This window comes from Malus sylvestris, chromosome 14 (assembly GCF_916048215.2).
Source record: "Malus sylvestris chromosome 14, drMalSylv7.2, whole genome shotgun sequence".
Taxonomy (NCBI): domain Eukaryota; kingdom Viridiplantae; phylum Streptophyta; class Magnoliopsida; order Rosales; family Rosaceae; genus Malus; species Malus sylvestris.
The window spans coordinates 24,017,224-24,028,635 of NC_062273.1; the positions used below are offsets into that span (position 1 = coordinate 24,017,224).

At 35.9% G+C, this 11,412-nt stretch overlaps 2 protein-coding genes across 6 annotated transcripts; one reads left to right on the forward strand and one right to left on the reverse strand.

Annotated features, from left to right (window-relative positions):
* Positions 1-472: 472 nt before the first annotated feature.
* LOC126598617 (uncharacterized) lies at positions 473-4,737 on the forward strand. 5 transcript variants are annotated; one of them, XR_007614905.1, is made up of 9 exons: positions 473-813; positions 1,060-1,137; positions 1,380-1,551; positions 1,642-1,742; positions 2,750-2,831; positions 3,034-3,123; positions 3,287-3,411; positions 3,559-3,616; positions 4,458-4,737. XR_007614905.1 is itself a non-coding variant. In XM_050264984.1 (6 exons), the coding sequence occupies exons 2-6, from the start codon at positions 3,066-3,068 to the stop codon at positions 4,543-4,545; spliced, it is 378 nt and encodes a 125-aa protein (XP_050120941.1). In that variant the 5' UTR covers positions 1,750-2,831; positions 3,034-3,065; the 3' UTR covers positions 4,546-4,737. The 5 variants fall into 5 exon arrangements, 2 of the variants coding, with proteins under 2 accessions (XP_050120941.1, XP_050120940.1); XR_007614903.1 differs by having other exon boundaries at positions 2,750-3,123; XR_007614904.1 differs by having other exon boundaries at positions 473-807; positions 2,750-3,123.
* Positions 4,738-8,961: 4,224 nt separating this feature from the next.
* LOC126600466 (aldehyde oxidase GLOX-like) lies at positions 8,962-10,814 on the reverse strand. Its single transcript, XM_050267028.1, has one exon. The coding sequence runs from the start codon at positions 10,799-10,801 to the stop codon at positions 9,107-9,109; it is 1,695 nt and encodes a 564-aa protein (XP_050122985.1). The 5' UTR covers positions 10,802-10,814; the 3' UTR covers positions 8,962-9,106.
* Positions 10,815-11,412: the final 598 nt, after the last annotated feature.

Sequence of the window (11,412 nt, forward strand, 5' to 3'; positions counted from 1 at the left end):
CTATAGACACATAAATTAGTTTTGTAGCAAAAATATTTGTATAATGGTCTGTTTATTATCTTCCCACACATGACCCCTAAAATTTAAGGGCCGTCCCAATCTAGAAGGTCGAACGAATCAAGATATATGCTTGAAACTAGACGTAATGTCGTAGGGCTGCTCAACCTAAGCCGTCCCCACCCTTAATTTATATGAAATAGACTTTCATGGCCCAGAAAGTTGAAACCAACCACTTGCGAACGCACCAACGTCAATATCTTTATATACTAAAACCCAATCAGGGTGGTACTGTGGATGACCAGTGGTGGGACGATTTTGCCCCTCGGTTTTTCCTCCGTTTGCCTTGCTGTTTCCTCCTCTGTACAGTCAAATGGCTATTTTGCCCATTCGGTCCACGCGTCGATCATCGATCGACCCTCCATTTTTCAACCGTACCTTCTCGATTTTTCTCATGGTTTCCGCTACTCTCTCTCTCATATCTTTCTTCTGTTGTTCTCGAACTGCCCTCTCTGCCTCTCAGTTTCTGCTGCCTCACCGATTCCGACTGGCTCCACACCCCGTCAAACCATAGAAACCATCATCAATCAACCCTCTATTTCGATTGTATCCTCTTGATTTTGTCTCGGTTTCTGCTGCTCTCTCACAGATCTCTCTTCTGTTGTTCTCTAACTCGCCCTCTCTCGCTCTCAATTTTCGCTGCCTCACTTGACAAACCAGAGTGCTCTCTCGCTGAAAAATAGTGAAATTGGTCTCGATTTGAAGGAAAGTTGGAGCCTATAAAAGATTGCGTTTCCTGCTGCCGATCTGGTGCGGGTAATTCCCTATTTTGAATATTATGTGTTTAGGAGTGTGAATTTGGATTTATAAATGGGTTTTTGGTTCAAATTTTGTTATTGTGTTTTTGGGATTTTATTTGTAACTTCGGATTCCGGGTCATGGTGTTCTATTTGGTTTTGTTTTCCGCTTTAGGAGATCGTGGTTTTTTGGATTTGGGACTTCTTCCATTCAGTTAATTGGGAGTTTGAATTTATAAATGTGGATTTGTGTTTGTTTGCCCAGATGTTATTTCAAAGCTGGAGGAGCCATTGTTCCCCTTTCGTAAAATTTTACATGAACGCTTCCACCGGAAAATCTCAAGTATGTATTATGTAGCTATTCTATTCTCTCCAATTCTACTTTTCGTTGTCCGTATGTTCGAATATGACATAACAGAAATGAATATCCAAGCTGAAAAGGTTAGACACACGGAACTGACCCAGAGATTATGAAATATTTAGGAAGTGGAAGAAATAAATATTTGAGGTATGCACTGATATAAATGTATGAAAAAAGTTGTTTTTTTTTTAAAATTTTTGGTTTGTGGCTTTTTAATTTTTTAGACTTTTTCTGCATGTAAAGGAAGAACTCAGAAGATATATGTTCACCGAAGGACATGGTAGGAGTGGCCTTCATTGGGTTAGAGAGTGGATTCTTGGGTTAGAGAGCGGTTTCTTGAGTTAGAGAGCAGTAGAAACCGAGACAAAAATCAAGAGGATACAGTTGAAATAGAGGGTTTGTGTTAACTTTTCATGTGTGCTTCAAAGTAATAAAATTTTGTTCTGAATTAGATACTTATTATTGAATTATTTTCTTTATTGTTAGTAATTGGTGGAGTTACAAAGATCCGAGTTTTTTCCAGCCAATTCCAGTTGGTGTCGTATTCTGAATTAGTTGACTTTGATGAGACAACAAGCCCAAATAAGGTATGTTGTTCTGATCCTAATTAGTTGTACTAATATTTGTTTGATTTTTCCTTCCGGATTATGAATTAGACAACAAATGAAGTAAATTGTGTGTGTTTGTAGATTTTTTTGGACAAATCTTGATGAGCATTTTATAAGAAAATTTGGAAGTTAGATATGAGTAAAATAGTGGAATTGTAAATTGCAGTAAGTTTCCAGTAAATGCATTAGTAAGGAATGGTTTTTGCTGAATGTTTCTTTCTAGATATAGATTATACGTGTCCGGGAATTGGATACAGTTTAAACTGATTTAATAATGTGACTACCTTTTGTTGGTCCGATTTAATAATATGATTTAACAATGCGATGTTGATTTAGGCTATTGTAATATGTGAGTACCTTTGTCACACATTTCATCGAAGTGAAAAATAATGTGAGTACCATTGTCATTCAGAGGCTGTTGAATCATTAACTGAATATGCTAAGATGTAATCCTCAAACGTCATTTTTCACTTAGACTAAGATGTGTGCCTACCTTATATAAAGCTCTCGGAAATAAAAAAATTCCTAACAAACTTAGGGAATTTATACCTCAAATGTCCAACTCAAATTCAATTCCTTTAAAGCTAAGCATCACGAGTTGGATTGTGTTTAAATATATTGAAATTTGCATTTGTCATCACGACGAAATTGTTCTTTTCTATTTATCTTCCTCTTTCTTCAGCAACAAATATCACATATTGGTCATGTTAAAAAAAGACATGGGTTATTAGAGTTTGAAACCAACTAGCAAAAGAAGAAGTGAAATAATGATTTAATTGACTGCAAAGTAAAATTTCTGTAGTTAAAACAAGACTAATTTCCTCTTCAATCTATCGTTTACAAAATTGTGTATTTCCTCTTAATGATTGACTTTTGACTTTTACCTCCGTGTAAAATGGTAAAATTCAAACTATATTCACTGCTCCAAGACCTAGGTTTTGTTTGTATTTGTTGATTGTATTTCCTTCACTGTTTGCCTTCTTTAGAAGCAAGCAGCATATTTGCTACAAAAGATGTCATTAGACTCTCAAACCAAGACTTGGGGAAATTCCTGAGCCTACCAAAAAGGTAATGTACTTTGCAATCTGATGATTATCTGTGAATCCAAGATAGAATAACTATTTACTAAACTTTGTGGAACATGAAAATTCGATCACAAGAATTGGATCGTGAAAAAGTATTAGCAAACTGCATTTGAAACATTCATTCATTTTCGTCATATGTGGTTCTAAGGTTAATTTATGTTTCTATGTTGCCTTCTGTACAACAGAAGGATTCCTAACATTTGTAACGGCGCAATCGATGAAGTTCTTGGACGTGGATTTCAAGATATTGTTGTTGGTGAATCCACACCAGTGGGGTATGGTTCTTGCATAAACTTTTGACCGCTGATATGTCTTTAACAAGCTTTTAGTTTAGCAATATTTCTCTTTCTGTTAGAATTTGATGTTGTTTCTCATTTTTCTTCCATATTACTTGCACTTTAAGCTATAACGAATAATTTGTACGTTAATCTCTAATAGAGCTGGTCTATGGAGCCAAAGACGAAGCAACCATTACCGTCGGCTTTGATTATTTTATCACGGACGTACTGAGGGGTACTGGCTTCTACCAAAACACTCACATGGGGATTCAACTTCTCCAAATGGTACAGTTTTCTCTCTCTTTGCCTTTCCCCTTTCTGGGTTTTTCTACTTTAGTTATTTCCACTCTTTGGTTACCTAGAAAATTAGGGATAATAGGAGGTACTTAAGACCCCAGATTATGAAATGTTTAAATTTTTGTTCAATGTTAGGTTCTGATGGGACTGTCAACAAGTGGGATGCCTACTCGATATGTAAGAAATGACTTATGTAAGTTCTTTTTCCTTTTGGGGTAATGTTTCATGGTTTTGTGTATATTGTTTCACTAATTAAGTTTTAGATTTTTTTTTTTCTTTAAAACAAATGATTGTTTGGCATATGGGTTATTTGATTTGTAGTCAAAGTTATAGGTTTTTAATAGATATGGTTTTTTAATTGAAAAGAAAAATGATAATTTATATGTTATCTTAGCTGATTATGCGAATTTTGAATTAGCATGTAAAAACTGACAATTTGGTTGGGTGGCTATTTGCTTAGTAGTCAAAGTGCTGCAATTTTTAGAGTACATCGCTATATTTTGAACAAATGTGTATATAGAGTTATCAACAGCTATTATATGTTTTATGTAAATAGTTTTTAATGAGGGATTAAATGTATTGTAAGCATTGAGATATGTAAAAACTATTTACATAAATGTGTAGTCAAAGGTTCCAAAAGGTGTTGCAGTGCTTCCAGAAGGCTTTCAATGAGGTACTTCCACTTGAAAATCTCATGATTGTTTTCATTTTGCTACTTCATTGTGGATCTTAATGCATGTTTGATCATTACTTAATGCTTTTTGGGTAGTTTATGAGATTTGACTGTTTATGCTTAATCTGTGTATTTAATGAATTACTCGGGTGTCTGATGTATCTTAATATCATGTTCTTGATGCTAATTAAGAACTGAATTCGTCTTTATGATATGTTCGAATTTCTTGATTGAATGAACTTCAAAGTATGTTTTGATGCAATTGGAGGAAATAAATAAAAAGGAGGGTAGAGAGATTGACTGCATAATTTGTAATTTGGGTTTAGTAACCCTGCACTTTGCCATTGTGCTGTTTGTGCAGAGAAGAGTATCTCATACAACTCAATCCAACAGAACATTTACTACTCTTAAAAGCGTTCTGTGAACTCCAAGCTCAAGTCAATCCTTAATTTTCATCTACTTTTAATTTCTTTTTGTCTAGGTAGTTTACATGGGTTTGTAACCATTAAATTACCTAACTTTATATTTACAATTCTGTTTCTGGTTGTTGATATCAATTAAAACACTATTCTTCAGGTTATTAGATTTTATCATATATGTTTAACATATTCATCTTAATAATTACCACTTGGTTTGATACATTGAAAACGCTAATTATGTGACAAGAAAATGATCTTATTCCCTGTTTAATAAAATTCTTTAGTAATTGGAGAAACTGTTTGAAGAGAATGAAGTTACATAATTATTCATGTAATTTGTAATCCCGCAGCAACGCGCGGGCATTACTATCTAGTTTATATCTACTAAAGCTCGGCAGAAATGTACTGTTCAGTAGGCGAGAGGCAGCACTGTTTACCAATAGTGAAAGGGCAGAAATACCCTTGGTTTCTGCTTCGGTTCCCGTACTGTTTACAATTTGCTACAGTGAAAAAGTCCTTTTTGTCCTTCGCGGCCTCGCGTCTCTCTTCAGCATGCACTCCCTTCTTTGCTACATCCGAAGCCTTCGAAAAAAAGCCAAAAGATAAGGGCTACCCACAAAAGAGATAATAAATGCGCTATTCCTCGAAAAAGAGATAATACATACGAAGTGGTACAAATATATACATACATATATATATATATATTATTGGTGATGTTGAAAGCATATTTTGGTTGCTTTTGATGTACATTATGTCACGTGTTGATCATCCCCTTCCATTTGAGAGAGAGAGACAAAGGAAAAGGGAGATGCCATTGCCATTGCAGTTGCCTGGTGGTAGTAACGAAGGCCATTCCTTGAAAATGAGATAATAAATGCGAAGTGGCAGAAATGTGTATATATATTGGGCAGTTCATGATGCGAAGTGGGAGAAAATATATATATATATATAGGGCATGGCAGACCACGTGTTGATCATCCTTGCATTTGGCTTTTCAACTTTTTTTTTCTTTACCGCACGTTTGCTCTCTCATTTGTCTTGTTTTTTGGTTTCGACTTCTGCGTTTTCTCCCCTCTCTCTATTGTTGCTCGCAAATTTGGGTTTGTAAGCTCTTCTCTTTTATTTCTTTTTTCTTTTTGCACGTTTGCTGTCATATTTTTCTTTTTTTTTTCTTTGGACTTCTGCTTTTTCTCCTCTTTTTGTATTGCTGCTTGCAAATCTGGGTTTGTAAGTTTGGTCCTCAATCTATGTTTGTAAGTTTGATCCTCTTTTTTGTTGTGCTTTTTGCTTTCGATTTTGTTTTGTTTTGCTTTAGAGTTTTTGTTTTTTCTCTGCAATTGTGATGTTGTCGCTACTAGAAAATATTATTTTGCCCACAAACTTAAAGCCGATAAAGTAAAATTTTGTCGGCACAAGAGTCTTTGCACAACAAAAAATTTAATTCGTCGGCTCGAAACATTTAGACCTATGCCGATGAAAAGTTTGCTGGCAAAGAACATTGAAGTTGACAAACAAACTAATAGTCGACTTGTTACAGGTTCTTTACTCTCAATTATGCTGCAGATGCTGCCTTCACTGTTCTACGGGTTGATCAGGTAATAGATATTAACTAGTTATTTGTCAATACTTTTCCTAGTTTTGCAGTACCCAAATTTGGCATGCACTTAACTTTTAAATGTTAGCATTCAATATAATGTCAATTTGGACTATCGTAAAGGAGGACTTTGTGAGTTAACATTCAATATAATGTCTCAAGTATATTGGGATTGGAGGAATATGAACTTAGAAAGGGATGAGCTCCTTGTAATGGGAAAGTATTAGATATAACTACATGCTTTCTTGTTGACAAATTGGTTAAGTCTTCATTGTTTATTGTAATACTATGGTGTTATTGTAGCCCTTCCCCATTTTCTACTATGGTGCTATATCATCCAAGGTTTGAGGTCGCAACTGATGGTCTTCAGTAAGCCACTAAATTCTTCGCCTCTTGCCCCATGACACAAGGTCCTGCATATTTGGTGCTAATGGATTTTTGAAGGCCATTTGATATAAATTTGGGAATGATCATTTTCTTGTGTGGAAATGAAGCTGGGAATGCCCCTTTCCTCATGACACAAGCTCTTGCATAATGCTACATGGCAGCCGACTTTAAGGAATGGCAGTGGGATAATTTTATTGTGTGACATGCTTTTGTATAAGCATTCTAGGTGTACATTTGAAATTTATCAATCAACAAAGTATTATTTCTTAAAAAATTTTTGTATTGTATTTGGATTTGCATATATAATAGTTGAGCATTAAAGAGTTATTTTTTTTATATAAATTAAATGTCTTTCCCGACGATACTAATTTTGTCAGGAGAGAAGACTGCGCTGACAAAATTTCCATGATGATGAACATAATTTGTTGGCTAAAAAGTATTATTTGCCGGCATAAAAGCTCTGTACCGATGAAATATTTGTTGGGAAAGATGTAAATGCCGACAAAAAATAGTTTATTGAGAAAAATTGAACCTTAGCCGACGAAACACAAAAAAATTTCAGGAAACTCTTATCCGATATGCTTTGCGTGACGAAATGGCTGACAAAATTTTTTGTTGGGGAAGACTCTTTGCCAACAAATTTTGATTTTTGCCGACAAAGTACTTTTGTTAGTAAAAGTCAAATTTCTAGTAGTGTGTTTTACTGTTTATGATGTTCTTTCGTTGGAGCATGCATTTTTATTTTTATTTTATTTTATTGGAAATAGGTTCTGTCTTAAGGATTTGTGGCTAGAGTTCATGCTTCTTTTTGTCAGGTATAAAGTTTTTTTACTTTTTCCTTTTATCAATTGATCTGAGTGTTATATCCTATGTTTTAGCGTTCACTTGAATTGAATTTTTTTTGGCTGGTTGGTTTTGCTTCTGTTTAGAAACTGTACTATGATATTTGTTAATATATCACGCATTATAAGTCTTATATATATATATATACTATATCAAGTACTGTTATTAAAGTGGTGATGGTGATATTTTGTTAATATGGACTGTGTGTTGTTAAAAGCGGTGATGATGATGTTTTTGTTTATAACCAAATAAGAACACTATTAGATTAATTGCTTTTCCTGCTGCAATTTAACATCAACTACTTTCATTTGAAGGAATGGTTGTTTGCTATCAATTTTGAAATTATAGTATTGTCATCATGGACTTAATTAACTAAATAATCAGAAAAGCTAAGTAGCGTGTCAAAGAACCATTTGAACGTTGAGCACACTTATTAGTAGCCTAGAGACGGTAAAGCAGGTTTCCATGTGAAGCGAAAGAGAATTCCAAAACTACTTAACCCGTCGTGAATAAAGGCCTACACATACCTTAGTTGATTCCGTGAATAAATGCCTACACATACCTTAGTTTCTAGGTGATTCACTCACAAACTATGTAAGTTTATGTTGTATTAATTCATGCACATCATTGCACTAAAACAACTGAAAATGCTAAGAAAGGTTAGACATACATTTGGTGAATCAATACAACAAAATCAATACGAAAGTAGGTGTAGATTAGTCATGGCAAGGCTTAGAGGAGTTCAAAAATGAGGTGGTAACCGTTGCAAGACTTCCAACACAAAAACCTGGTGCGGCTCTTTGCGTGCAGCTTTGAGGGAGAGGAAAAGCTGCTTTTATACGAGTTCATGCCAAATAAAAGCCTTGATGTTTTTATCTTTGGTTTGTTCATCTTACTCTTCTGCTATAATGTTCTTTTTCTGCAGTGACTGCTTCAAGTAAAAAACTTTTGCTCATGTCTTAAAGAATGTTGGCATCTGTAATCCAAAACAAACAAGTATAAGTTGATAATTTTGTGTGTGTAAATAGTAGATCCTCACTTCAATTCCCCATTCTTTTTGTGTATGTAAACAATGTGCTCTTTTACAGTATTTTTTGTTCAAGTAGTCATGCAAATGAAGCACTAACTGTCAAGGGGGAATACTAGGTTAACCATTTTTTGTATACTGATGATAAGGCATTTGATAATGTCTTTTCTGTAAATTATATAAACTTAGACAGCTTTATAAAAATATATTTTCCATTTTGTGTTTTGTATTTATAACTCTTTGCTTATTTATATGTTAAAAACATAATCTATAATTATATTCTTACTCGCGCAATAACGTGTAAGGGTAAAATTTACTAGTTATCTTCTATAAGCATAGGTGCGCAGGTTTAATATGTATATGGGCCTGGTTTAAAAATACTTTTAAAAAAAAAACTTTTGCCCATAAGTGCTTTTAAAAATATATTAAATTTTTTAATAAAAATGCAAGTGTTTCTTGAAATCACGTTTTTTTTTGTTGTCAAATATAATAAAAAATAATTTTGAAAGCAATTTTAATTATTTTAAGCACTTTTAAACAGGTTTGTAAATTTTTAACAGAATTAAAATAAACAAATAGATAAAGGAAAAAAAAATAGAAAACCCTTTGGTTATAATCATGAGAAAACATTAAAATGGCTTCTTTCTTTTGCAAACATGAATTATTCTCATCCCCATCTAACATTTTTGGGGATCATATATATATATATATAGTAGCAGTACTAAAATCAACAGAGGACCTCAATGATGCATGAACCTAACCCACTCAGACATGCTAGGAGTCCCACCATTCACAACAGTAAGCATGTAATAGCCAGAGGGTGCAACATTAGCAGATGGAGGAGCCTCCACAACTGCATGTACCAAACCACCCTGCGCCATAACCAGACTCTTGCACCTCAGCTTGAGCAGCCTCTGGTTCATGGATATGGAGTGCGTCGTGAAAGGCGGCGAGTAAGCGGTAAACTCCACCACATCGCTTGGTTTCCTCTCCAAGAGAAACGTCACATTAAATTCTTCCCCATACCTCACACCATTGTAATTATTTTGACCATATTGTATGGTCACATTAGTAGGTCTATGTGTATGGTATTTCCTTCTCATGTAGTGTGGGACAAATGCTTGGAGCCTAAGCTCTGTTGGGTAGGCCACATTGCTGAAAGTGTACCTGTCATGAGGGTTTCCACCACCAACTAAAACCCGCCCATCGGGCAAAAGAACGGCTGAGGAGTGATACATTCTTGCAATTTTCGTGGACTTGAGGACCGAGAACCTTTTGCCTAGTTTGTTATTTGGTTTGTAGAGGTAAGGCCGGAGTGAAGCATTTCTTGCATTGTTCCATCCACCCGAGCCACGCTTGGCACCGTTGATGATTAGGACATTTCCGGTTGGGAGGATGAGCATGTCGTTGAGAAGGCGAGGGCCTGGCATGTTCTCCATGTTCCACTTGTGTCTGTTCCCTGTGATCACCATTCTTCCACAAGAGCTCAGGCCTTTCAAGAACCTGTTTTGTCTTGTTGCTCTGTAGGCTCCTGAGGCAGCGCCGCCACACACCATGACTTCCACTTTTTCGAACCTGTTTGCATGGTCTAGAGGGAGGATCACTGATGAGCCGGAGCCTGGATAGTTCCTTGAGCCATCACCGGGAATGCGTGGGAAGGTCTTGATCACCCTGTTGCGTTCGTAATCGAAAAGAATGGAGTTTCGGTTGGCAAAGATGAACAAATTTCCATCTGATGAAAGGTGAAGGAAGGGATAGAGGTTGTTCCCTCCTTCGTTTGGGTCATAAGTTTGGTGCAAGAACGAAAGCTCATGAGAGCCTTCATTGGATGACATTTTTGGAACAAATTCGTACGTAAATGTCCTTCTTCCACCAACCACAATAACCCTATCATGTTCCGGGAGCAATTGATTTGAAGCGTACCAACGATCCTTAGATAACGATCTTTCTGACTGCCTCCAATTACATTTTCCATTACCACAAGGTCTATAGTATCGAATTCTTCGCGTGCCACTCCCATATCCGCCTGTCTGCAGAAGTGTCCCGTTGCTCAAGAAAGACCCCGAGGAGCACCAGGTATCAGTGTACAGCCTCAGAGGCCTAACTTTGTTGTTAGAAATGTCGTACTCCACGGAGTGAGCATAGCACGACGAGTCTGCTACGTCATCACGGTTATCTGTGCATCTGTTTCCGTTGTGGCGCGTTCGAAGCCTGTACCCCGAAGGGCCTGCTTCTGTTTGATCAAACATGATGACAGTGTTGTGGTGTGTCAATGCCATATGCATGGCCACCACACCGGTGTTGTTTAGTAGCTGTTGCCATTGCCCTTTCCGGCTTCCTGCAACCGTACCGCTAAACATGATACAATGCAATATGAAGAACAAAGCAGTGATCATGGATTTTATCACAAAAGGGAAGTGATTGTGGTGCGCCATGAGAGAGTATGAGTGTTTCTTTGCGTTTGATTGATGTGAAAGAGTGCAGTCTTAAATATATAGGCTAGTTGGCTAAAATTTAGTCTGCTCACTCCCCCAAAGAGTAGCAGAATTTTTTGAAACATATTCTTTATGTGAAAGTTTTGGAGCTTTATATGGGGCGTTTGGTTATGTAATGTACAACTTATTCGTTCTTCATGCGTTCGACTTCAAATCTTATGCACTTAAAATTCTTTGTGACCTTTCTATGATTTATTTATTTGAGTGAAATTTGTCATTTTGACTTAATTTATCTTTAGTTTTTAATTTTTTAATTGAGAAGATAAATTGAAGAGTTAATATTGCTAAGTGGAGTTTAAATAAATGACCATGTGTCAACGAGACAAATCACAGAGACCACAGAGGGTTGTGAGTGCAAAAAATTTGATCTCCATGCGATCAAGAGTTTTTCGTGTGACTATCACACTTGGTGTTACGATTTCACATGGGCTATAAACACATATTTTATTCATTATTGATATAAGTTAAAACTGGGTTGGAAAAGTATCAATCCTAACGTTCCGTCATATCATAACATGTGAATTAGTAACATCATGTGTTGCTATGAGGAC

Coding starts and splice junctions, on each gene's coding strand:
- LOC126598617 (XM_050264983.1), top strand. CDS start 3,066: ATGAAGTTCTTGGACGTGGATTTCAAGATATTGTTGTTGGTGAATCCA. Junction 3,412..3,558: donor GGATTCAACTTCTCCAAATG/GTACAGTTTTCT, acceptor GTTCAATGTTAG/GTTCTGATGGGACTGTCAAC. Junction 4,097..4,457: donor TCCAGAAGGCTTTCAATGAG/GTACTTCCACTT, acceptor CTGTTTGTGCAG/AGAAGAGTATCTCATACAAC.
- LOC126600466 (XM_050267028.1), bottom strand. CDS start 10,801: ATGGCGCACCACAATCACTTCCCTTTTGTGATAAAATCCATGATCACT.